At 61.5% G+C, this 25,645-nt stretch overlaps 2 protein-coding genes across 2 annotated transcripts in view; both read left to right on the forward strand.

The window, feature by feature from the left end:
• The first annotated feature begins 980 nt into the window (after positions 1 to 980).
• On the forward strand, positions 981 to 6,036 carry LOC311164208 (uncharacterized protein). Its single transcript, XM_084223561.1, has 4 exons — positions 981 to 1,294; positions 2,506 to 2,562; positions 2,993 to 3,105; positions 4,324 to 6,036. The coding sequence occupies exons 3-4, from the start codon at positions 3,030 to 3,032 to the stop codon at positions 5,037 to 5,039; spliced, it is 792 nt and encodes a 263-aa protein (XP_084079687.1). The 5' UTR covers positions 981 to 1,294; positions 2,506 to 2,562; positions 2,993 to 3,029; the 3' UTR covers positions 5,040 to 6,036.
• Positions 6,037 to 7,016: 980 nt separating this feature from the next.
• The window catches only part of ESPL1 (extra spindle pole bodies like 1, separase), a gene marked incomplete at both ends in the record, with an annotated part of 38,402 nt that continues 19,773 nt past the window's right edge, over positions 7,017 to 25,645 (forward strand). Inside the window, 20 exons of the mRNA XM_084223472.1 lie at positions 7,017 to 7,075; positions 7,697 to 7,829; positions 7,955 to 8,026; positions 9,032 to 9,777; positions 9,844 to 10,090; positions 11,192 to 11,296; positions 12,198 to 12,318; positions 13,393 to 13,529; positions 14,616 to 14,687; positions 14,784 to 14,872; positions 15,530 to 15,841; positions 16,961 to 17,120; positions 17,873 to 17,987; positions 18,956 to 19,095; positions 20,255 to 20,389; positions 21,593 to 21,712; positions 21,937 to 21,969; positions 22,546 to 22,578; positions 22,696 to 22,867; positions 24,079 to 24,210. Coding sequence (XP_084079598.1) covers positions 7,017 to 7,075; positions 7,697 to 7,829; positions 7,955 to 8,026; positions 9,032 to 9,777; positions 9,844 to 10,090; positions 11,192 to 11,296; positions 12,198 to 12,318; positions 13,393 to 13,529; positions 14,616 to 14,687; positions 14,784 to 14,872; positions 15,530 to 15,841; positions 16,961 to 17,120; positions 17,873 to 17,987; positions 18,956 to 19,095; positions 20,255 to 20,389; positions 21,593 to 21,712; positions 21,937 to 21,969; positions 22,546 to 22,578; positions 22,696 to 22,867; positions 24,079 to 24,210 — 3,133 coding nt within the window. The remainder of the gene's footprint in view (positions 7,076 to 7,696; positions 7,830 to 7,954; positions 8,027 to 9,031; positions 9,778 to 9,843; positions 10,091 to 11,191; positions 11,297 to 12,197; positions 12,319 to 13,392; positions 13,530 to 14,615; positions 14,688 to 14,783; positions 14,873 to 15,529; positions 15,842 to 16,960; positions 17,121 to 17,872; positions 17,988 to 18,955; positions 19,096 to 20,254; positions 20,390 to 21,592; positions 21,713 to 21,936; positions 21,970 to 22,545; positions 22,579 to 22,695; positions 22,868 to 24,078; positions 24,211 to 25,645) is intronic.

Below are 25,645 nucleotides of genomic sequence, written 5' to 3' on the forward strand. Positions count from 1 at the left end.
CCAGGGGGTGGTGACATTGTCCGACTGTGAGATTTTGGGGTCACCCATGCAGAGCTTTTCCCATCCTCCAGGAACCAGGGTTTGGGGTGAGGGAAGGAGATGGAGACCCCCCAACTCTCACCCCAGCACCACTAAACCCTCTGGGGGGCTCTGTGGGCATGGAGTGCAGGGGGAACACCCCAAAACCCTGATCCTGCTATTCCTTGCTCCCCAAACCACAAAATCCTGCTAAATCTTTGGCTGTGTTGCATAATTCCAACAATTTTTAATTGGGGAGGAGGGGTTGGGGGGGCAGGAAAAGCACCCCCAGAATATCGTAGGAGGGGCTCGGGGTTTGAAGGGACCCCATAATCGCAATAATCCTACCATGACCTGATCCCAAAATCCCTCCCTGCCACTGTTGAACCCTCCGTCCTTGCTGTGCCATTCCAACCATTTTTAATTCTAGGGATTTGCGGGGGGACGCAGAAATGCATTCCCAGCCCCTCCTGCGGGAGAATCTGGGGCACACAGGGGCCACCCCAAAACCCCGATCCCGCTGCGCCCCAATCCCTCTATCTCGGGATCCCGCGATCCCTCATTGTGTAATTCCAATAATTTCGGATTCCCCGGGAAAGGGGGGCAGGAAACGCCCCGATGAAACCCTCTGGGGGATCATTCATGGATTTTGGGGGGGTGCAGGGGTCGCCCCGGAGCCCCCATCCCGCCGTTCCCGGAATCCCTGGATGCCGCCGCCGAGCCCTCCGCCCTCGTTGCGTAATTCCAACCATTTTTAATTCCCGGGGGGGGCAGGAAACGCGTCGCCGCCGTTACACAAAGCAGGAAGGGGGCAGGGAGAAGTCTGGGGGGGCCGCCTGTCCTTATTCCCCTTAAACCCACCCTGCCCACCCCCCCGCTAGGAAAACACCATCCCTTATAACAAAATAACAAAACCCCAACAATTCGGGCAATTCGCACCATTACCCCCACTCAAAACCGGCCGGTTCGGGGGTGTCCCTGCTGAGACCCGCCCTTTTTTTATCCCCCCAGGGGTTCCCCCCGCCCCAAATTGCCGTTTCTCCAAGGTTTCCCCCCCACTTTCCCCAGCGTTTTCCCCCCGCTTTTTTCCCAGCGGCGCATCCGGCGGGGAATGGGATGACGGAGCCTTCCTGTTCCCGGCCCCGCGCCCGCCTCGCGCCCGGGGGACGCCCCCGCCACGACCCCCCCGCACCCCCGAGCCCGCCGGGACCCCCGGAGCCACCCCCGGAGCCCTCCGGAACGCCCCCGGCCCCTCCCGCGCCGCGGAGCCGCCGAGGTGAGTCGGGGGGCGCGGGGGGAGGGAAACGAGCCCGTTTTTGGGGGGGAAGGGGAGGGGGAAAAGCGGAGACACCACACCCCACCCCCCAAAAATTTTTGAGAGACCCCCTCCCTCCAATTTGGGATACCCCCATGTTGGATTTGGGATGGGAGAGGCGATGGCAGAGGGGCGCCGTTGGGGGGCTGGAAATGTGGGAAAAAGGAGAGTGGGAACCTTCCCACAAAAAACCTGAGAGGACCCCCCCCCCCAAAACTGGGGGTACCCCCGGGCTTCGATTTGGGATGGGGAGGCGATGGCGGAGGGATGGCAAAAGATTTGGGGCGGGGGGGGATGTGGATGAACGGCGAATTTTGGGGATGGAAAGGGGAGAGAAGAGAGTGGGGATCCCCCCCAAAAAAATGCGGGATATCCCCCCCCCCCCGTCCAGCTGGGGGTCCCAAGGGGATGGAGGGGAACGAGGGATTGGAGCCGGGGGGGTGGAGCGGGGGAAATGAGGCGCCGTTGGTAGGGTTGGAAAAGATGGAAAAAGGAGAGCGGGGAACACTCCTGTCCCCCCCCAAAAAAAAATTTAGGAGATCCTTCCCTGATTTGGGATATCCCTGGCCTTGGATTTGGGAAGGGGGAGGCGATGGCAGGGGGGGCGACAATGGAAGCGAGGGGGGAGGTGCCATTTTTAGGTTTGGAAAAGAGGGAAATAGGAGAGTAGGGACCCCCAACCCCCCCCCCCAAAAAAAAAATTTGAGAGTCCCCTCCCGCAGTTATGGATAACCACCGCCTTGGATTTGGGATGGGGGAGAGATCAGGCTCTGGTTTGGGGGGCAGAAAGGGAGGGAATGAGAGCGGGGGACCCCCTCCAAAAATTTGGGAGACTCCCCCAAAAAACTTGGGTTACCTCCATGTTGGATTTGAAGGGGGGGACTGTGGATGAACCGTTTTGGAAGGGGGGGGCAAGAGAGTGGGGACCCCTCAAATAAAACCTGGTAGTTTCCCCCCAGTATTCGATTTGGGGTGGGGGGTGAATTCTGGGGAAGGTTCCTGGGTCTCTGTTGTTCTTTTGTATCCCCTTCCCAAAATTAAAGAGGGGGGAGCAGACTTGGGGGGACTGGGAGTAATCTGGGGGCACCCTGGGTGATTTGGGGGGTCCTGGGTGATTTTGGGGGGCACTGGGTGACCCCCCCCATCTGCATCCCTCCATTTCCCCCCTGCAGATTTGAGGGGCTGAGTCCAGAGCAGCTGTGGGACCCCCCAAGACCTTCAAAGAGCAGGTGGGGGGGAATTGGGGAGTACAGGGTGGTTTTGGGGGACACAGGGGGGAATTTGGGGGAACGGGGACATTTGAGGGGGCACAGAGGGATTTGGCATCACATGGAGGGGTTTGAGGTTACACTGAGGGATTTGGGGGGACAGGAGGAGATTTGGGGTGACACAGAGAGATTTTGGGGGGAACAGATGGGTTAGGGGGCAAAGAGGTTTTTGGGGGGATGAAACTTAGGGGAGCATGAGGAGGTTTGGGGGGGTAACAGAAGGATTTGGGCAGGGTATATGAAAATTGAGGGGGGCAAAAAAGGATTTGGGGTCACACTGAGAAATTTGGGGGGGCGCAGCAGGAACCAACAATCCTTTGGAATTTGGTGTGGGGGGCAGTTGTGAATTTCTGCTGCTCAGGGGGGTCCTGGGGTGTTTTGGGGTGCTCAGGGCCCCCCTTGACGCCGCAGTCCCCGCGGGAGCCCCCATGGAGCAGGACGAGCCGGACGTGGTGGAGCTGCAGGACTCGGACGAGGGGGACGTGGTCCGGAGGGTCTTCATTGGTGAGGGGGGGACCCCAAAAGTGGATGGGGGCGTTGAGGGGCTCCAGGTAACCCTGAAAGGCGGTACAGGAAATCTTGGGGGGGATCCAGACACTTGCACCCCAAGAAGGGGGTGCAGGCGATTTGCGGGGGGATCCAGATGCACCTAGGAGGGGCTGGAGGCGTTTGGGACGGGGTTCAAGGCACTTCTGGGGGTCTCCAGACACCACTGGAGGGGGGTAGAGGCATTTGAGGGGGGCTTAAAACACTCTTGAGGGGGTTCCAGACCTCACAGGAAGGGCTTGTGGGGAATTTTGGGGGCCTTCAGGAGCTCCAGGAGGGGTACAGCCCCTTTTTGGGGCACAGTGAGCATTTGGGGAGGGGATCCAGTCCCTTTTTGGTGCACTGGACACCAAGAGAGGGCCACAGCCCCTTTTTGTGCCCTCTCTTGGGTCACAACAAATATTTGGGTCAGGGCTCCAGCTAATTCTTGGGATTCAGTGAACATTTGGGATGGGTGTCTGTCCCCTTTCTGGAGCACAACGAATATTTGGTCAGGGGTGCAGCCCTTTTTGGGTCACAACGAACACTTGGGTCAGGGCTCCAATCCTTTTCTGGGGCTCAGTAAATATTTGAGGAGAAGGCCCAGCCCCTTTTGGGTCAAAACAAACATCTGGGGAAGGGTCCCAGCCCCTTTTGGGTCACAAGGAACATCTGGGGAAGGGTCCCAGCCCCTTTTGGGTCACAACAAACATTTGGGGAAGGGTCCCAGCCCCTTTTGGGTCACAAGGAACATCTGGGGAAGGGTCCCAGCCCCTTTTGGGTCACAAGGAACATCTGGGGAAGGGTCCCAGCCCCTTTTGGGTCACAACAAACATCTTGAGGAGGCTCCAGGCCCCCTTTTAGGGCGCAATGAGCATTTGGGGAAGGGTCCCAGCCCCTTTTGGGTCACAACAAACATCTTGAGGAGGCTCCAGGCCCCCTTTTAGGGCGCAATGAGCATTTGGGGAAGGGTCCCAGCCCCTTTTGGGTCACAACAAACATCTTGAGGAGGCTCCAAGCAGGCTGGGCAGGCTCCAGGCCCCCTTTTAGGGCGCAATGAGCATTCGGGGAAGGGTCCCAGCCCGTTTTAGGGATACCATACACATTTGTGTCGGGGGCCCAGCCCCTTTTAGGGTCACATTTGGTTTGGGGGTCCAGCCCCTCCTGTGCTCTCACCCTCTGCCCGTGTCCCCCCAGCCGATGACGGCATCGTGAGCGACGGCGAGGCCGAGGTGCTGCCGCAGGAGATCATCCGCACAGTGATCCCGCACAGCCCCCTGTGCCCCCCGCCGCCCCGCGGGACCCCCGGCCCGGCCCCGGGGGGCTCCGAGGAGGGCGGGGGGCGGCGGGGCGGGGGCCGCCAGCGCCCCTTCATCTGCAACGAGTGCGGCAAGAGCTTCAGCCACTGGTCCAAGCTGCTGCGGCACCAGCGCACGCACACGGGCGAGCGGCCCAGCACCTGCGGCGAGTGCGGCAAGAGCTTCTCGCAGAACTCGCACCTGGTGCAGCACCGCCGCACCCACACCGGGGAGAAGCCCTACAGGTGCGGTCACTGCGGCAAGAGCTTCTCCTGGAGCTCCAACCTCATCCAGCACCAGCGCATCCACACCGGGGAGCGCCCGTACGGCTGCCCCGAGTGCGGCAAGAGCTTCACGCAGAGCAAGAACCTCATCAAGCACCAGCGCACCCACGCCGGGCCGGGGGCGGCGCGGCCGCGGCGCTGCGCCCACCCCGCCGGTGCCCCCAGGGCGCTGAAGGGGCCTCGGGCGGGGGGCGAGGGCGAGGGGCCCGCGGGGGCCTCGGGCGGCTGCGGGCAGGAGCCGCTGATCTGCGTGGAGTGCGGGGAGAGCTTCGCCCGGATCGCCGCGCTCAGGAAGCACCGCCGGGGGCACCGCCCGCTCTTCGTGCCCTGAGGGGACATGGGGACACTGCGGAGAGGGCACAGGGACCGCTGGGGACAGCTCCCGCTCTTCGCTCTTCGTGCCCTGAGGGGACAATGTGGGGACAGCGCCTGCTCTTCATGCCCTGAGGGGACAATGTGGGGACAGTGCGGAGAGGGCACAGGGACCGCTGGGGACAGCGCCTGCTCTTTGTGCCCTGAGGGGACAATGTGGGGACAGCGCCTGCTCTTTGTGCCCTGAGGGGACAATGTGGGGACAGCGCCTGCTCTTCGTGCCCTGAGAGAACACGGGGACACTGCGGAGATGGCACAGGGACTGCCGGGGGCATCGCCCGCTCTTTGTGCCCTGAGGGGACAATGTGGGGACAGCGCCCACTTTTCGTGCCCTGAGGGGACATGGGGACACTGCGGAGAGGGCACAGGGACAGTGGGGCACTGTCCTCACGCTGCTGGGGGCAGCGCCTGCTCTTCGTGCCCTGAGGGGACATGGGGACACTGCAGAGAGGGCACAGGGACAGTGGGGCACTGTCCTCACGCTGCTGGGGGCAGTGCCTGCTCTTCGTGCCCTGAGGGGACATGGGGACAGTGGCACCAGGACATGGGGACACACGGATGTTGGGGCACCACCTTCTTTTCATGCCCCTCAGGGACACCGTGGTGGCCAGGACAAGGACAGCTGGACAATGCTCTGGCTGTTGGTGACCTACGGGGACACACAGACAGTGGGCCGCCCTGGTGGGGGACACAGGGACCCCCTGTGACAGACAGGAGACATGGTGCCACCATGGGAGGAGGCACGGGGAGTGTTTCACGGGCAGGACAGGACGTGGTGGCAGAGCTGGGGTCACACGAATTCTGCCACAGGTGAGGGACTGTGGTGACACCAGGCTGGGAGACTGTGGGACAAAGACACAGTGACTGCAAGGGGGAGGACACACGGACAGGAGAAGGTGACACAGAGCTGATGTCCCCAAGCCCACCCCGTGCCCCTCATGGTGCCACATCCCAGAGCTGTAAATAGGGGAAGGGGGGAGGGACGTGGGGGTGGGACCGCTGGGGGCAGGGGGTGACGCTGGAACGCCCCTGTGGGGGTGGGGACCCTCGGGGTGGGGGGGGGAGGGGTGGGGCAGGTGACACTGCGACCCCCTGTGGGGTGGGGAGGGGGCAGGGACGGTGCCGGGCTGTGAATAAAGTTGTGTTTTGGGGGACCTGGGTGTTGGTTTTAGGGGGTGAAAAAAGGGAGGGGGGAGGCAAAAATTCCCCAAGGGGGAGTGGGGAGAAGGCTGGGAGGGAGTAAAAAATCCCTGGGGGGTTTGGGGGGCCCTGGGTCAGTCACCGGAAAGCCCAAAAGGGTGGCGGGAGGGACAGATGGAAATTTGAGGGGTCAAAAACGCTGAAAATGAAGAAGGGAAAGCAGGCAGGGGGTGGAGGGGACCCCAATACCAAGAGGAGTGTTGGAGGAGCTGTTCCAGGATGTGGCCTAAGCCTAACCCTAGGCCGAGCCCTAAGCCTAACCCTAAACCCAGCCTAGGGCTAAGGCTGGTTCTGAGGAAGAAGCTGTGAGGACGGCAGGTCTTGGCAGATTTGTGTTCTCCTTGTGTTTGCCTTTTGCAGCTGCAGTGTGCCTGCAGCCCTTTTAGGACCATTCAGTGTATTTTTGGGAGTTTTTGAAGGTTTTTTGGGCATTTTTAGGGGCATTTCAGTGTTGCTTTATAGCTGGGGTACTTTTAGGTTTTTTAAAGGGTATTCTGAGGCTGATTTTAGGTTTTTGAGGAGTTTTTAATTACTTTGAAAATTAGGGGTTTTTTAGGGAATTTCTGGGCTTTTAGGGTTCTTTCAGGGTACGACAGTGGCTGAGGGGCAATGCGGGGGATTGAGGGTGACAGAAGCTGGGGGTGCGCCCCCCAAATTCCGGGGATCCCTCTGCGGCCACGCCCCCACCGCGACCACGCCCCACCAGGCCACACCCCATACTAACAGCGACCCGCGCATGCGCACAAAAGCGCGCGAGGCCCAACACGGACTACAACTCCCGTGCTGCCCCGCGTGGTGGGCGGGGCGATGCTGCGGCGCGCTGATTGGGCGTCGGGGGGCGGTGCCGCGCGCTGATTGGCTGCGGCCGAGGTTTGAACGGGCGCGCGGCGGGCTCCGCCCTCTGGCGGAAGGCGGCGGAGCAGCAGCGCAGCGTGAGCGGGGGGGGGGTGGCCCGGGGGGATTTGGGGCAATTTGGGGGTCCCGGGGGGGATTTGGGGGCTGAGAGCCCCTCGGAGAGGGGCCCGGCGAGGAGGGGGAGCGGTAGAGCAGCGGGGGCGGGGAGGGGGTTGAGGCCGCGGGAGGGGTGGGCGGAGGGGGGGTCTGGGCCTCTGTGGGCGTGGGGATCCCCGGTGGGGCTGGAAATGGGGCTGGGGGTGTCAGAAAGTGGGGCCGGGGGGTTGTGGGCTCTGCCTGAGGGGACTGGGGGGGAATCTGATCACTTCAGGGGGCTGGGGAGTTGGGCTGGGGGCTTGGGGGGGCGAAGGGATGGGGCTGGGCTGTCAGGAATTGGGGCTGGGGGCGCTCCGGAGCACTGGGGGGGGAGAAGAAGTGGGGCTGGGGCGGCTCTGTGGGGTTTGGGGGTCTGTGGGTTTGGGGGTTCTGGGGGTCCCACACCTCCCCTTGCTCCCTCTTCAGCCCCGCATCACATAGAAACCCCTCAGGAGAAGCCCCCGGGATGGCCGGGAAGGACGAACAAGATGAGAAAGATGGAAAGGATGGAAGCACAGACGGCTGGGCCGGCATCGAGGAGCGCCTGGAGAAGATCAGGGTGAGCCTGGGAGGGCCGGGCTCGGATCCCTCCTTTCCTCAGGAAAACCTGGGGATCCGCGGGTCTGATCCCTCCTTTCCTCAGGAAAACCTGGGGATCTGCGGGTCTGATCCCTCCTTTCTCAGGAAAACCTCGGGATCCGCGGGTCTGATCCCTCCTTTCCTCAGGAAAACCTTGGGATCCTGCTGGGGCGATCTGTGGGGAATTCTGGGCTGGGGTCTGACTCCTTTTCCCAGGAAAATCTCTGGATCCCACTGGGGGACCTCTGGGGGGGTCTGAGCTGGTTCTGACTCTCTCTTTCCCCAGAAAACAACCCCTGAGGGGCTCTGCTTTGACCCCAATCCCTCTTTTCCCAGGAAATCCCCCTGAGGGGCTCTGTCCTCACCCCAAGCCCCTCTTTTCCCATGAAATGCCTCCTGAGTGGCTCTATCCTCACTCTGAGCCCCTCTTTTCCCAGTAAATCCTCCTGAGGGACCCTGCTCTGACCCCAAATCCCTCTTTTCCCATAAAATGCCCCCTGAGTAGCTCTGTCCTCACCCCAAGCCCCTCTTTTCCCATGAAATCCCCTGAGGGGCCCTGTCCTCACCCCAAACCCCTCTTTTCCCATGAAATCCCCCTGAGGGGCTCTGTCCTGACCCCAAACCCCTCTTTTCCCATGAAATCCCCCTGAGGGGCTCTGTCCTCACCCCAAATCTCTCTTTTCCCATGAAATGCCCCCTGAGGGGCTCTGTCCTCACCCCAAACCCCTCTTTTCCCATGAAATGACCCTTGATGGGCTCTGTCCTGACCCTGAGCCCCTCTTTTCCCAGGAAATGCCTCTCAAGGGTCTCTATCCTGACCCCAAATCCCCGTTTCCCCCTGAGGGGCTCTGTCCTGACCTCAAATCCCTCTTTTCCTAGGAAGTGCCTCTGAGGGGCTCTGCTCTGACCCCAAACCCCTTTTTTCCCATGAAATCCCCCTGAGGGGCTCTGTCCTCACCCCAAACCCCTCTTTTCCCAGGAAATCCCCCTGAGGGGCTCTGCTCTGACCCCAAACCCCTCTTTCCCCCCAGGAAATCCCCCTGAGGGGCTCTGTCCTCACCCCAAACCCCTCTTTTCCCAGTAAATCCCGCTGAGGGGCTCTGTCCTGACCCCGAGCCCCTCTTATCCCATGAAATGCCCCTGAGGGACCCTGTCCTGACCCCAATCCCTCTCTTCCCCCAGGAAAGCCTCCGGACCCCCTCGGCCCCTCGCTCCCGCCGCCTCCGCGCCTGCGACAGCGCTCTGCGCTCCTGCGCGGCCGAGCTGGCGCGGCCCGGGGGGCGGCCGGCCCACGGCGCCCGGCTGCTGGCCCTGGCCCGGGAGGCCGCCCAGCTCTACCTGAGCCTGGAGCCCGATCCCCCGGAGCTGTACCTGGAGAGGATCCTGTTCCACGTGCTGCGCAACGCCGCGGCCTGGGTGGGACCCCACGCCTGGAGCGCGGCCGAGCTGCTGCGGGAGCGGCTGCGGCGCGGCCGGCGCGGTCGCCACTGGGCCGCCGTCGTCTCCGGCGCTTTTGGAATCTTCTGGAAAGCTGCTGCCGCTCTGGCCGGGCCCGAGAGGCCGCGGGAGGAGGGCAGGGCGGTGCTGACGGCCAGGATGCGCGCCCTGCGCTTCCTGCTGCTGCTGGAATCCGAGCCTGGGGAGTCGTCCCGTGGGGAATCCTTCCAGCCGCCGTTCTTCACCTCGCCCACCGCCCAGCACGCCGCCGCCGCCGCCGCTCTCTACGAGGCTCAGAGGGCTCCCTGCCCGCTCTTCCTGGCCAGGCAGCTCCGGGAATTCCTGCTGGATGCTCTGAAGGATGAGGCTCCCCAGCCTCTGGACCTCCAGCACTCCCTCTGCTTCCTGGAGCTCACCCTGGAGCGCTGCCGCCACCTCTGCAAAGCCCGGCGGCCTCGCGACGCTCTGGAGGCCCTGGAAGATTCCAGAACGTTCCTGGGAGCTGGGAATTCTCTGGGAGCTCCTCTGGAGCTGCTGGAAGCCGGGATCCAGCTCAGCCGGGCTCTGCTGGCCAAAGGCGTGGCCGGCGTGGGGCCGGCGTTGAGGCGGGCGGGGGCGGCGCTGGCGGCGGAATGTTCCGGAAGGGTCCTGCGGGTGCTGCTGGAGAGCTCCCAGTTCGTGCTGGCGCAGCTCGGGGAGGTGCTCAGGAGGAGCCAGGAGCTGCCCCTCGGCCTCCAGGAGCTTCCTGGCCTTTGTGGCTTCTGCCAGGGCCACGGGCAGGCGCTGCGGCGGCTGCTGGCCCAGGTGAGGATGAGGAGGAGGAGGAGGAAGAGCTCCAGGATTGATCCCTCGGGGTCACTCGTGCTGCTCCCAGCCCTGCCAGCAGCTCCTGGAGTGTGGGGAGTCCCAGATCCCACTTTTCTCCTTGCCAGCAGCAGCTCCTGGAGCTCCTGAGCCCCTACATCCCGTTTTCCCCCTTCCCTGCCCCTCCTGGACCCCAAATCCCACTTTTCCTTTTTCCTGGACCCCAAATCCCACTTTACCTTCTTCCCTGCCTTTCCTGAGTCCATCCTCATCTTCAGTAGAAGCTCCTGGACCTCCAGATCCCCCATTCCCAGCTCCATTCCCTGACCCCGTTACCAAATTCCTTTTTCCCCATTCCCAAATCCCATTTTTCCCATTCTCAGCTCCATTCCCCATCCCCACGTCCATCCAAGCATTCCCAAATCCCATTTCCCCATTCCCAGGTCCCTCCCACCATTCCCAAATCCCATTTTTCCCATTCCCAAATCCCATTTCCCCATTCCCAAATCCCATTTCCCATTTCCAAATCCCATTTCCCCATTCCCAGCTCCATCCCAGGATTCCCAAATCCCATTTCCCATTCCCAAATCCCATTTCCCCATTCCCAAATCCCATTTCCCTGTTCCCAAATCCCATTCCCCGTTCCCAAATCCCATTCCCCGTTCCCAAATCCCATTTCCCGATCCCAAATCCCATTTCCCCATTCCCAGCTCCATCCCAGGATTCCCAAATCCCATTTCCCCATTCCCAAATCCCATTTCCCCATTCCCAAATCCCATTCCCCATTCCCAAATCCCATTTCCCCATTCCCAAATCCCATTTCCCCGTTCCCAGGTCCCTCCCACCATTCCCAAATCCCGTTTCCCATTCCCAAATCCCATTTCCCATTCCCAAATCCCTTTTTTCCCATTCCCAGCTCCATTCTCTATCCCCAGGTCCATCCCAGCATTCCCAAATCCCATTTCCCCATTCCCAAATCCCATTCCCCATTCCCAAATCCCATTTCCCCATTCCCAAATCCCATTTCCCCATTCCCAGCTCCATCCCACCATTCCCAAATCCCATTTCCCCATTCCTAAATCCCATTTTTCCCATTCCCAGGTCCCTCCTGACGCCATCAAGGAGCAGGTGATGGTGAAGCAGCTGCTGTTCCAAGCTCTCCAGCTCTTCTCCAACGCCATCCACGAAATATTCCAGCGCTGCCAGGCATGGATCCGGATCCCTGGGGGGCTGGGAGCCTCTCCCGTGGGATTTGGGGCGGGAATTTTGGGATTGAGCCTCTCCCGTGGGATTTGGGGCTGGAATTTTGGGATTGAGCCACTCTGGGAGCCTCTCCCGTGGGATTTGGGGCTGGAATTTTGGGGTGGAACCACTCTGGGAGCCTCTCCTGTGGGATTTGGGGCTGGAATTTTGGGATTGAGCCACTCCCGTGGGATTTGAGGTTGGAATTTTGGGATTGAGTCTCTCCCATGAGATTTGGGGCTGAAATTTTGGGATTGAGCCTCTCCCGTGGGATTTGGGGCTGGAATTTTGGGATTGAGCCTCTTCTGTGGGATTTGGGGTTGGAATTTTGGGATTGAGCCTCTCCCATGGGATTTGGGGCTGGAATTTTGGGGTTGATGTGCCCTGAGGGGTTTCTGGAAGCTTCTCCCGTGGGATTTAGGGAGGGAATTTTGGGATTGAGCCTCTCCCGTGGGATTTGGGGCTGGAATTTTGGGGTGGAACCACTCTGGGAGCCTCTCCTGTGGGATTTGGGGCTGGAATTTTGGGATTGAGCCACTCCCATGGGATTTGGGGTTGGAATTTTGGGGTTGATGTGCCCTGAGGGGTTTCTGGAAGCTTCTCCCGTGGGATTTGGGGAGGGAATTTTGGGATTGAGCCTCTCCCGTGGGATTTGGGGCTGGAATTTTGGGGTGGAACCACTCTGGGAGCCTCTCCTGTGGGATTTGGGGCTGGAATTTTGGGATTGAGCCACTCCCGTGGGATTTGAGGTTGGAATTTTGGGTTGATGTGCCCTGAGGGGGTTCTGGAAGCTTCTCCCGTGGGATTTGGGGCCGGAATTGGGGGTTTTGGGGTCCCCTGTGTCTGACCCACGGTGTCCCCGCAGCCCTCGGCGGGGCCGGAGCTGTCCCAGGTGACCCCGAGCTGTGTCCAGAGCGTCACCTGGATGCTGGAGGCGCTGCAGGGGCTGCCCCAGGCCGAGAGGGGCAAGTTCCTGGATGTCACCGGTCAGTGCCACCGCCTGTCCCCTGCCCCAGTGTCCCCTGTGGTCAGTGCCACCACCTGTCCCCATCCCCAGTGTCCCTTCTGGTCAGTGCCACCCCAGGGCTCTGTGTCCAGGGGCGTCCCCAGTGGTCAGTGTCACCCCAGTGGTCAGTGCCACCCCAGGGCTCCTGTCCCCATCCCCAGTGGTCAGTGTCACCTCAGTGGTCAGTGCCACCCCAGGGCTCCTGTCCCCATCCCCAGTGGTCAGTGCCACCCCAGTGGTCAGTGCCACCCCAGAGCTCTGTGTCCCCATCCCCAGTGGTCAGTGTCCCCATCCCCAGGGGTCAGTGCCACCCCAGGGCTCCTGTCCCCATCCCCAGTGGTCAGTGTCACCCCAGTGGTCAGTGCCACCCCAGGGCTCCTGTCCCCATCCCCAGTGGTCAGTGTCACCCCAGGGCTCCTGTCCCTGTCCCCAGTGGTCAGTGTCACCCCAGGGCTCCTGTCCCTGTCCCCAGTGGTCAGTGTCACCCCAGGGCTCCTGTCCCTGTCCCCAGTGGTCAGTGTTACCCCAGGGCTCCTGTCCCCAGCCCCAGTGGTCAGTGTCACCCCAGTGGTCAGTGTCACCCCAGGGCTCCTGTCCCCATCCCCAGTGGTCAGTGCCACCCCAGGGCTCTTGTCCCCATCCCCAGTGGTCAGTGCCACCCCAGGGCTCCTGTCCCCATCCCCAGTGGTCAGTGCCACCCCAGGGCTCTGTGTCCCCATCCCCAGTGGTCAGTGCCACCCCAGTGGTCAGTGCCACCCCAGGGCTCCTGTCCCCGTCCCTGCTGTCCAGGGGGTCACTCTGTGTCCAGGGCTGTCCCCAGTGGTCAGTGTCACCCCAGTGGTCAGTGTCACCCCAATGGTCAGTGTCACCCCAGTGGTCAGTGTCACCCCAATGGTCAGTGTCACCCCAGTGGTGAGTGCCACCCCTGTCCCCATCCCTGCTGTCCAGGGGGTCACTCTGTGTCCGGGGGGGTTGGGATCAGCTCTGGACGAGGAGTGGTCACTGCAGTGTCCCCTCCCTGTCCCGTTGGTCACTTTGTCCCCTCCGGACACAGCTGTGGTCACCTCCCGCCTGGGCCAGGCCTTGCAGAGCCGGAACGTTCCGGAAGGGGCCGGAGCCGTGTGCGAGCCCCTGTGCCGGGCAGTGCTGGCCGGCCAGGGCTACAGCTGGCCTGGAGTGACCCCGGACAGGGTACTGGGGGCACTGGGAGCGCTGGGAATACTGGGGGCACTGGGAATACTGGGGGCACTGGGATGGGGCACTGGGAGCACTGGGGGCACTGGGAATACTGGGATGGAGCACTGGGATGGGGCACTGGGGGCACTGGGGATACTGGGATGGGGCACTGGGATGGGGCACTGGGGGCACTGGGGATACTGGGATGGAGTACAGGGTCACTGGGGACACTGGGATCAGCTGGGGATGCTGGGAGGGCTGGAAGTCACTGGGAGGGCTGGGGTCCCTGGGGATACTGGGATCACTGGGCATACTGGGGTCCCTGGCCATACTGGGATCACTGGGCATACTGGGAGGGCTGGGCTCCCTGCCATACTGGGCTCCCTGGGCATACTGTGGTCCCTGCCATACTGGGGTCCCTGCTGTGCTGGGATCACTGGGCATACTGGGGTCCCTGCCATACTGGGATCACTGGGCATACTGGGCTCCCTGCCATACTGGGATCACTGGGCATACTGTGGTCCCTGCCATACTGGGGTCCCTGCCATACTGGGATCACTGGGCATACTGGGAGGGCTGGGCTCCCTGGGCATACTGGGCTCCCTGGGCATGCTGTGGTCCCTGCCATACTGGGGTCCCTGCTGTACTGGGATCACTGGGCATGCTGGGAGGGCTGGGATCCCTGAGCATACTGGTGTCCTTGCCATACTGGTGTCCCTGAGCATACTGGGATCCCTGAGCATACTGGTGTCCCCGTCACCCTGGTGTCCCTGCCCACCCTGGTGTCCCCGCCCATCCTGGTGTCCCCGCCCATCCTGGTGTCCCCGCCCACCCTGGTGTCCCTGCCCACCCTGGTGTCCCTGCCCACCCTGGTGTCCCTGCCCACCCTGGTGTCCCTGCCACACTGGTGTCCCTTCCCATCCTGGTGTCCCTGCCACCCTGGTGTCCCTGCCCACCCTGATGTCCCTACCATCTTGATGTCCCTGTCACCCTGGTGTCCCCGCCACCCTGATGTCCCTGTCACCCTGATGTCCCTGTCACCCTGGTGTCCCTGCCACCCCGGCCCCCCGCACTCCCCACATTCCCGCCCCTCTCCCGCAGCTCCACAGGTGCTTCCGGCTGCAGGTGGAGAGCTGGCGCTGCCGGAACCGGCCCCAGCGGGCCCTGGACGCGGTGGCCCAGTGGCTGCTGGCCCTGGGGACACAATCCCAGGGGCTGGGGACACAATCCCAGGGCCTGGGGACACAATCCCAGCCCATCCCGGGCCAGCCCAGCTCCCTGGTGGCCGAGCCGGTGGCGCTCTGGGCCAGGATCAAGACGGAGGCGGCCAAGCAGGGAGCGGAGGAGCTGCGGCTGCGGTGAGGGGAGGGGGGATTGGGGGTTTGGGGTTGGGGGATTTGGGGAATGGGGATTTGGGGTTGGGGGATTGGTATTGGGGGATTTGGGGAATGGGGATTTGGGTTGGGGGATTTGGGGAATGGGGATTTGGGGTTGGGGGATTGGGGAGTAGGGGTTGGGGGAATGGGGATTTGGGGTTGGGGTAGGGGGAATGGGGATTTGGGATTGGGGAATGGGGATTTGGGGATTGGAGAATGGGAATTTGGGGATTGGGAAATGGGGGTTTGGGGATTTGGGGATTGGGAATGGGGTTTGGGGATGGGAATCAGGGAATGGGGGTTTGGGATCGGTGAATGGGAGTTTGGGATCAGGAAATAGGAAAATGGGATGGGGGATCAGGGTGACAGGATTGGGATGGGGGGATTGGAATGAGGGAGCGGGAAGGGGGGATTGTGATGGGGAGAATGGAGTGGGGGGGTTGGGATTGGAATGGGGTGGGAGGGATTGGGATGGGCCAGGATGGAGGAATGGGATTGGAATGGGGTGGGAGGGATGGGATTGGGAGGGGGGAATCAGGAGCCCCCCGGGGTAGGGGAAGGGGAGTGGGGTTGGAGCTCCCTCCCATAACCCCATCCAAACCCCGCTGCCTGTCCCTCTGACCCCAACTGCCCTGCCAGGACCCTGCGGGACGCCCTGGAGTCGCAGTGCCGGCCCCAGGGCCTGGCCCTGTCCGGGGACACCCTGCTGCTCCTGCTGCTGGCCGAGCTCCAGGCCTACAAATCCCTGCGGGCCCCCACGGCCCCCGAGCGCTACAACGTCCTGTGCGACCTGCTGGGCCTCTGGGACCCCCAGGGCGCCTGGGACCCCCCGGGCGGCGGCCGGGACCCCCCGGGAACGCCGGACCCCCAGCGCAGCCTGCCCCGGGCGGCGGCGCTGCTGGAGCTGGGACAGCTCCTGTGCAGCCACAGCTTCAGCGCCCACACCGACTGGTGAGTGCTGAGCCTGGTCCTGATCCTAACCCTGACCCTGATCCTGATCCTAAACCTGATCCTGATCCCAACCCTGATCCTGATCCCAGTCCTCCATCCCAACCCGGCTCCTTTGCAGCCACAGCTTCAGCGCCCACACCGACTGGTGGGTGCTGAGCCTGGTCCTGATCCTAACCCTGATCCTGATCCCAACCCTGATCCCAATCCTGATCCTGATCCCAATCCTGATCCCAATCCTCCATCCCAACCCGGCTCCTGTGCAGCCACAGCTTCAGCGCCCACACCGACTGGTGGGTGCTGATCCTGATCCTGATCCTAACCCTGATCCCAACCCTGATCCTGAGCCTGATCCCAACCCTGATCCCAATCCTCCATCCCAGTCCTGATCCCCCTCCTCCATCCCAACCCAGCTCCTGTGCAGCCACAGCTTCAGCGCCCACACCGACTGGTGGGTGCTGAGCCTGGTCCTGATCCTAACCCTGATCCTGATCCTGACCCTGATCCTGATCCCAACCCTGATCCTGATCCCAATCCTTCAGCCCAACCCTGATCCCAATCCTCCACCCAGTCGTGATCCTGATCCCAGTCCTGATCTCATTCTTCCATCCTGGTTTTCCATCCCAACCCTAATCCCAGTGCTGATCCCATTCCTCATCCCATTCCTGATCCCAATCCTGATTCTGATCCCAATCCTGATTCTGATCCCATTCCTGATCCCAGTCCTGATCCTGATCCCAGTCCTGATCCTGATCCCAGTCCTGATTCTGATCCCAATCCTGATTCTGATCCCAACCCAGATCCCAATCCTGATTCTGATCCCATTCCTGATCCCATTCCAACCCTGATCCCAGTCCTGATTCTGATCCCAGTCCTTATCCCAACCCCGATCCCTGTCCTGATCCCAGTCCTCATCCCATTCCTCATCCCAACCCTGATTCCAGTCCTGATTCTGATTCCAGTGCTGATCCCGTTTCTGATTCCAACCCTGATCCCATTCCTGATTCCAACCCTAATCCCATTCCCCTGTCCCATTCCCCCATCCCATCCCTGGGATTTTGGGAGCTGTTCCCGTTATTTTGGGGTTCATTCCTGGGATTTTGGGACTCCCTGTTCCCACAGCTCCGCCCTGGATGCCATCCAGGAGTCCCTGAGGCTGCTGGAGTCGTTATCCCGGAATTCCCAAGGCTGCAATTCCCAAATCCGGGATCAGCTCCTGGATGAGCACGCCCAGGCCCTGCTCTGGCTCCACATCTGCACCCTCGAGGCCCTCATGGAAAAGGTGGGGGGGGATTTTCCTGGGATTTGGGGAAAATTCCAGAATTCCCTGCGTGCCCCAAACCCGAATCCCAGGATTTTTGTGACACCTGGATTTGCTGGGGCTGATTTTCCTGGGATTCTGGGAAATCCTGGAGTTCCCTGGGTGCCCCAAAGCCATCCCAGGGATGATCTTCCTGGGACTTTGAGGAATCCTGGAGTTCCTGGGTGTGATTTTCCCAGGATTTTTGGGATTCCTGGAGTTCCTGGGTGCGATTTTCCCGGGATTTTGGGGATTCCTGAAGTTCCTGGGGTGCGATTTCCCCGGATTTTGGGGATTTTTGGGATTCCTGGAGTCCCTGGGTGCAATTTTCCCGGGACTTTGGGGATTTGGGGGATTCCTGGAGTTCCTGGGTGCGATTTTCCTGTGATTTTGGGGATTCCCGGAGTTCCTGGGTGTGTTTTCCCCAGGATTTGGGGGATTCCTGGAGTTCCTGGGTGTGATTTTCCTGGGATTTTTGGGATTTGGGGATTCCTGGAGTTCCTGGGTGCGATTTCCCCGGGATTTTGGGGATTCCTGGAGTTCCTGGGTGCAATTCTCCCGGGATTTTGGGATTCCTGGAGTTCCTGGGTGCGTTTCTCCCGGGATTTTTGGGATTCCCGGAGTTCCTGGGTGCGTTTCTCCCGGGATTTTTGGGATTTTGGGGATTCCTGGAGTTCCTGGGTGTGTTTCTCCCGGGATTTTTGGGGATTCCTGGAGCTCCCCTCCCTCCCCAGAGCGTGGCTCGGGAGCGGCGCGGGCGGGACCGGGAGCCGGGCTGGGATCGGGAGCCCGAGGGGGAGCGGCCGCGGGCGCCCGACGGGATCGGCTGCAGCCTCGGCTCCGAGACAGGTCAGGGGGATGCGGGGCTGGGAGGGGGATTTTGGGGTGAGTGGGGGGTCCTGGAAGGTTGGGAAGGGGATTTTGGGGTGAGGGAAGAGGTTTTTCTGGGATGGATGAGGGTCCTGGAAGGGTGGGAGGGGGATTTTGGGGTCAGTGGGGGGGATTTTTGGGATGAATGAGGATCCTGGAGGAGCAGGAAGGGTTTTTTGGGATGGATGGGGGTCCTGGCAGGTTGGGAAGGGGATTTTGGGGTGAGTGGGGGGGCCTGGAAGGGTGGGAGGGGGATTTTGGGGATGAATGAGGGTCCTGGAGGGGTGGGAGGGGGATTTTGGGGTGAGTGGGGGTCCTGGAAGGTTGGGAAGGGGATTTTGGGGTGAGGGAAGAGGTTTTCTGGGATGGATGAAGACCCTGGAGGAGCAGGAAGGGGATTTTGGGATGGATGAGGATCCTGGAGGGGTGGGAAGGGGATTTTGGGGTAAGTGGGGTGTCCTGGAAGGTTGGGAAGGGGATTTTGGGGTGAGGGAAGAGGTTTTCTGGGATGGATGAGGATCCTGGAAGGTTGGGAAGGGATTTTTTGGGATCCTGGAAGGTTGGGAAGGGGTTTCTGAAACCCTGACAGATTGAGAAGGGATTTTTTGGGATGCTGCTGGATTGGGAAGAGCTTTTTTGGGGTCCTGGAAGGTTGGGAAGGGATTTTTTGGGGTCCTGGAAGGTTGGGAAGGGTTTTTTTGGGGTCCTGGATGGTTGGGAAGGGGTTTTTTGGGGTCCTGGAAGGTTGGTAAGGGGTTTCTTTGGGTCCTGGAAGGTTGGGAAGGGGTTTTTGGGGGTCCTGGAAGGTTGGGAAGATCCTTCCAGCCCCACTGACTAGGTTTTGTGGGAAGCACCAGACCCTGGCGGGGTGGGAACTCCTCCAGGACTGTCCCACTTTGGGAACAGCTTTTTTTGGGGGATCCCCCCTGAGCCCCGTGTGTCCCCAGCTCTGTCCAGACCCTTGGACGAAGCCTTTTCCCTGTGGAAGAAGCTTCTGGAACATCCCGGAGTTCCCGCGGTGCGCAGCCCCGAGCAGACCCGGAGCTCCCTGCAGCTCCTGGCCGCGCTCTACCGGCTCCGGGACAGGGTGAGGAGGAGGAGGAAGGCAGAAAGAGTTTGGGATGAAGAGGAGGGAGGGGAGAGAGTTTGGGATGAAGAGGAAGACGAGGGAGTTTGGGGTGAGGAGGAAGAGGAGAAGTTTGGGGTGAGGAAGAGGAGAAGTTTGGGGTGAGGAAGAGGAGAAGTTTGGGGTGAGGAAGAGAAGTTTGGGGTGAGGAAGAGGAGAAGTTTGGGGTGAGGAAGAGGAGAAGTTTGGGGTGAGGAAGAGGAGGGAGTTTGGGGTGAGGAGGAGGAAGAGGAGAAGTTTGGGGTGAAGAGGAAGAGGAGAAGTTTGGGGTGAGGAAGAAGAGAAGTTTGGGGTGAGGAAGAGGAGGGAGTTTGGGGTGAAGAGGAAGAGGAGAAGTTTGGTGTGAGGAAGAGGAGGGAGTTTGGAGTGAGGAGGAGGAGGAGAAGTTTGGGGTGAGGAGGAGGAGAAGTTTGGGGTGAGGAGGAAGAGGAGAAGTTTGGGGTGAGGAGGAGGAAGAGGAGAAGTTTGGGGTGAGGAAGAGGAGAAGTTTGGGGTGAGGAAGATGAGGAGGAGAAGTTTGGTGTGAGGAAGAGGAGAAGTTTGGTGTGAGGAAGAGGAAGAGGAGAAGTTTGGTGTGAGGAAGAGGAGAAGTTTGGTGTGAGGAAGAGGAGAAGTTTGGGGTGAGGAAGAGGAAGAGGAGAAGTTTGGGGTGAGGAGGAGGAAGAGGAGAAGTTTGGGGTGAAGAGGAAGAGGAGAAGTTTGGGGTGAGGAAGAGAAGAAGTTTGGGGTGAAGAGGAAGAGGAGAAGTTTGGGGTGAGGAAGAGGAGAGAGTTTGGGGTGAGGAAGAGGAAGAGGAGAAGTTTGGGGTGAGGAGGAGGAGGAGAAGTTTGGGGTGAGGAGGAAGAGGAGAAGTTTGGGGTGAAGAGGAAGAGGAGAAGTTTGGGGTGAGGAAGAGGAGAAGTTTGGGGTGAGGAAGAGGAGAAGCTTGGGGTGAGGAGGAGGAAGAGGAGAAGTTTGGGGTGAGGAAGAGGAGAACTTTGGGGTGAGGAGGAGGAAGAGGAGAAGTTAGGGGTGAGGAGGAGGAGGAGTTTGGTGTGAGGAAGATGAGGAGGAGAAGTTTGGGGTGAGGAAGATGAGGCAGCCCTGCCCTGCCCAGGCTCACCCCGGCTCTGCCCTCCAGCCCCTGCAGGCCCTGCAGAGCTCCCGGCTGCTGCTGGCGCTGTGCCGGCGCCTCGGGGACGCGCCGGGGGCGGCCGAGGCGCTGAGCCAGCTGAGCCGCGGGCTGCTGCACCTGGGCAGCCCCGAGCACGCACAGGTACGGCGGGAACAACCGGGAATGGGCTTGGGGAAAACGGGAAAAACCGGGAATGGCCTTTGGGGAGCTGGGGAATGGCCTTTGGGGAACTCAGGGATGCTCCGGGGGCGGCTGAGGCGCTGAGCCAGCTGAGCCGCGGCCTGCTGCACCTGGGCAGCCCCGAGCACGCACAGGTACCGGGGAAAACTGGGAAAAACCGGGAATGGGCTTGGGAAAAACTGGGGAACACCGGGAATGGCCTTGGGGAAAAATCGGGAACGGCCTTGGGAAAAACGGGAATGGCCTTTGGGAAAAACCGCGGAACACCGGGAATGGCCTCGGGAAAAACGGGAATGGCCTCGGGAAAAACGGGAATGGCCTTGGGAAAAAACGGGAATGGCCTTGGGGGATCAGGGAACACCGGGAACGGCCTCGGGAAAAACAGGAATGGCCTTGGGAAGAACCGGGGAACACTGGGAACAGCCTTGGGAAAAACCTGGAACGGCCTTGGGGAACCGGGAATGGCCTTGGGAAACTGGGAACGGCCTCGGGAAAAACTGGGGAACACTGGGAACAGCCTCAGGAAAAACAGGAATGGCCTCCAGGAAAACCGGGGAACACCGGGAATGGCCTTGGGAAAAACGGGAATGGCCTTTGGGAACCGGGGAACACCGGGAACAGACTTGGGAAAAACTGGGGAACCGGGAATGACCTCGGGGAAAACGGGAATGGCCTCAGGAAAAACTGGGGAACACTGGGAACAGCCTCGGGAAAAACAGGAATGGCCTTGGGGGACCAGGAATGGCCTTTGGGGAACTGGGGAATCTGGGGACGGCCTTGGGAAAAACCGGGAACGGCCTTGGGGAACCGGGAATGGCCTTTGGGGAACTGGGGAATCTGGGAATGGCCTTGGGAAAAACTGGGGAACACCGGGAACGGCCTTGGGAAAAACGGGAACGGCCTTGGGGAACCGGGAAAAACCGGGAATGGCCTTCCCAAACCCGGGAAAATCCCAGGGAAATCCTAAAAATCCTGGGGAAATCCAGGGAAAATCCCAGAAATCCAGGGTAAAATCCCAGGAAAAATCCCAAAAATCCCAGGGAAATCCCAAAAATCCTGGGGAAATCCCAAAAATCTGGGGGAAAATCCCAAAAATCCCGGGAAATTTCCCCCCCAGGGTGGGCTTTGGGGCTGCTGGTGCTGATCCCGGCCTGGCATTCCCAGGTTTTCCTGGAGGAGCTGGAATTGTGCCTGGAGGAGCTCGAGGGCAGCGAGGATTCCCGGCTGCTCCTGCACCACTCCCGGCTCCTGCTGCGCAGCCGCCTCTGCTGCCTCCAGAAAAAGGCAAAAAAACCGGGATTTTCCTAAAAAAACCCACCAAAAAATCGGGAATTTTGGGGTGGGGGGATGGGATGATCCCAAATCCGGGATTTTGCAGGCGGAGCAGGGCGGGGTCCTGCTGCCAGAAGGGAATCGGGATGGGGTGAAAGGATTGGGATGGGATCACCCCCCACCATCCCAAATCCCAGTTAATCCCATTTTATTCCCATTTTTCCTGATTTTTCCAGGCAGACCAGGGCGTGGCCCTGCTGCTGGAAGGGGTTGGGATAGGATGGGGATGGGATAAAAGGATTGGGATGGGTGGGACCGTGACAGGATCCCCCCCCCCCACGATCCCCAATCCCATTTTCCCCCCATTTTTCCCATTTTTTCCCAATTTTGCAGGCAGATCAGGGCACGGCCCTGCTACTGGAAGGGGTTGGGATGGGATAAGGGGACTGTGATGGGGTTAAAGGACTGTGACGGGATCACTCCCCACGATCCCCAATCCCATTTTCCCCGTTTTTCCCCATTTTTCCTGATTTTCCAGGCGGAGCAGGGCATGGCCCTGCTGCTGGAAGGGGTTGGGATGGGATTAAAAGGACTGGAATGGGATAAAAGGACTGGGATGGGTGGGACTGTGACAGGATCCCCCCCCACAATCCCCAATCCCATTTTCCCCCCGTTTTTCCCGTTTTTCCAGGCGGAGCAGGGCGTGTCCCTGCTGCTGGAAGGGATTGGGATAGGACTGGGATGGGATAAGGGGACTGGGATTGGGATGGGACTGTGATGGGGTTAAAGGACTGTGACAGGATCCCCCCCCACGATCCCCAATCCCATTTTTCCCGATTTTGCAGGCAGATCAGGGCGTGGCCCTGCTGCTGGAAGGGGTTGGGATGGAATAAAAGGACTGGGATGGGATAAAAGGACTGGGATGGATTGGATTGTGACAGGATCCTCCCCCACGATCCCCAATCCCATTTTCCCCATTTTTCCCGATTTTGCAGGCGGAGCAGGGCGTGTCCCTGCTGCTGCAGGCGCTGCAGGAGCCCCAGGCGCGCAGACCCACCCGGGGCTGGTTCCTGGCCCGGGCCCGGGCGCTGCAGCTGGCGGCCGCGCTCCTGGAGCTGCCCCCGGCGCTGCTGCCGGCGCCGCTGCGGGAGCAGATCCGGCTGCAGGGTGGGAGCGGGCAGGGGGCACCGAGGGGCTGGGGAGGGAGGGAGAGGGGCTGGGGGAGAGGGAGAGAGGGGTTGGGGTGAGGAGGGAAAGGGTTTGGGATGGGGAAGGAGAGGGAGAGGATTTGGGGTGGGGAGGGAGAGGGTTTGGGGGGGAGAGGGGTTGGGGGGAGGAGGGATTGGGGTGGGGAGGGAGAGGGGAGAGAGTTTGGGGTGAGGAGGAAGAGGGAGAGAGTTTGGGGTGAGGAGGGAGAGGGGAGAGAGTTTGGGGTGAGGAGGAAGAGGAGGAGAGTTTGGGGTGAGGAGGAAGAGGGAGAGAGTTTGGGGTGAGGAGGAAGAGGGAGAGAGTTTGGGGTGAGGAGGGAGAGGGGACAGAGTTTGGGGTGAGGAGGGAGAGGGGACAGAGTTTGGGGTGAGGAGGGAGAGGGAGAGAGTTTGGGGTGGGGAAGGAGAGGGAGAGGATTTGGGGTGGGGAGGGAGAGGGTTTGGGGTGGGGAGGGGAGGGGGGAGGGTTTAGGGGGAGGAGGAGAGTTTGGGGTGAGGAGGGAGAGGGGAGAGGGTTTGGGGGAGGAGGGAGAGGGTTTGGGGGGGAGAGGGTTTGGGGTGGGGAGGGAGAGGGTTTGGGGTGGGAGGGAGAGGGGAAAGAGGGTTTGGGGTGAGGAGGGAGAGGGTTTGGGGGAGGGAGAGGGGAGAGGGTTTGGGGTGAGGAGGGAGAGGGAGAGGGTTTCAAGATGAGGAGGAAGAGGGACAGAGTTTGGGGTGAGGAGGGAAGAAGTTTTAGGGTGAGGAGGAAGAGGGAGAGAATTTGGGATGAGAAGGAAGAGGAGGGAGAGAGTTTGGGGTGAGGAGGAAGAGGAGGGAGAGAGTTTGGGGTGAGGAAGGAATTTGGGATGGACAGAGGGAGGGAGGGTTTGGGGTGGGGAGGAAGAGGAGGGAATTTTGGGGTGAGGAGGAAGAGTTTGGGATGAAGGGGAGAAGAAGGAATGAGGGCTTTTGGGGTGAGGAGGAGGAAGAGGGAATTTGGGAGGAGGAGGAAGAGGAAGGGGGAGTGGGGATGGAGGAGGAAGAGAAAGGGTGAGTGGGGATGGAGGAGGAGGAGGAAGGGTGAGTGGGGATGGAGGAGGAAGAGGAAGGGTGAGTGGGGATCTGGGGCAGTTTGCCGTGAGGAGGAGGAGGAGGATGAAGGCTGAGGATGGCCGTGCCCACGCCCTGCAGGCTGGAGCAGCCCCCAGGTGGCCCTGCTGGAGGCGCAGAAGCTGCTGAGGAGCGTCCTGGTGTCGCTGACGGGCGGCGAGCTGCTGGGCAGCGCCCGGGGCCGCCCGCACGAGGAGCCCGGCCCCGACTGCGGTCAGCCCCGGGAACGGGGAACGGGGAGTGGGGGTCACTGGGAGGGGGATTGGGGTCACTGGGATGGACTGGGGTCAGCCCCGGGGAACGGGCATGGGGGGATATTGGGGTCACTGGGAGGGGGATTGGGGTCACTGGGATGGACTGCGGTCAGCCCCGGGAACGGGGAACGGGGAGTGGGGGTCACTGGGAGGGGGATTGGGGTCACTGGGATGGACTGGGGTCAGCCCTGGGGAACGGGCATGGGGGGATTGGGGTCAGCCCTGGGGAACGGGGGGAACGGGGGGGATATTGGGGTCACTGGGATGGACTGCGGTCAGCCCTGGGGAACGGGGCACGGGGGGGATCGGGGTCACTGGGGTCAGATTGGGGTCACTGGGATGGGCTGTGGTCAGCCATGGGGAACGGGGGGATTGGGGGGGATATTGGGGTCACTGGGGTCAGATTGGGGTCACTGGGATGGGCTGCGGTCAGCCCCGGGGAACGGGGGCATGGGGGGATTGGGGTCAGCCCCGGGGAACGGGGGAGCGGGGGGGGATTGGGGGGATATTGGGGTCACTGGGGGGGATTGGGGTCAGCCCCGGGAACGGGCATGGGGGGATTGGGGTCAGCCATGGGGAACGGGGCACGGGGGGGATTGGGGGGGATATTGGGGTCACTGGGATGGACTGCGGTCAGCCCCGGGGAACGGGGCATGGGGAGTGGGGGTCACTGGGAGGGGGATTGGGGTCACTGGGGTCAGATTGGGGTCACTGGGATGGACTGCAGTCAGCCCCGGGGAATGGGCAGGGGGGGGAACGGGGCACGGGGGGAATGGGGACATGGGGGGGATTGGGGGCATGGGGGGAGCAGGGGCACGGGGGTGAACGGGGGCACTGGGGTCAGATTGGGGTCACTGGGATGGACTGGGGTCAGCCATGGGGAACGGGGGCACAGAGGGGGGAACAGGGTCAGCTATGGGGAACGGGGTCACGGGGGGATTGGGGTCAGCCCCGGGGAGTGGGGGCACGGGGGGGGAACAGGGCACAGGGGGGAATGGGGACATGGGGGGGATTGGGGGCATGGGGGAAACGGGGGCACTGGGGTCAGATTGGGGTCACTGGGATGGACTGGGGTCAGCCATGGGGAACGGGGGCACGGGGGGGAGCGGGGTCACTGGGGGAGGATTGGGGACACGGGGGGAGGACTGGGGTCACTGCAGGGGGATTGGGGTCGCTGGGGGGAAACTGGGGTCAGATTGGGGTGGGATTGGGGTCACTGGGATGGACTGGGGTCAGCCCTGGGGCAGGGCGGGGGCACGGGGGGGATTGGGGGCACTGGGGTGGGACTGGGGCCATGGGGGGAAACTGGGGTCACTAGGATGGACTGGGGTCAGCCCTGGGGCAGGGTGGGGGCACAGGGGGATCGGGGCCACGGGGGGGATTGGGGTCACTGG

The sequence above is a fragment of the Fringilla coelebs genome (assembly GCF_963513975.1).
Source record: "Fringilla coelebs genome assembly, chromosome: 30".
NCBI classification, from domain to species: domain Eukaryota; kingdom Metazoa; phylum Chordata; class Aves; order Passeriformes; family Fringillidae; genus Fringilla; species Fringilla coelebs.

What these genes read in the sequence shown, in the direction of transcription:
- LOC311164208 (XM_084223561.1), top strand. Translation starts at nt 3,030, where the DNA reads ATGGAGCAGGACGAGCCGGACGTGGTGGAGCTGCAGGACTCGGACGAG. An exon ending in GGTCCGGAGGGTCTTCATTG is followed by an intron (nt 3,106 to 4,323) that starts GTGAGGGGGGGA and finishes GTGTCCCCCCAG; the next exon opens with CCGATGACGGCATCGTGAGC.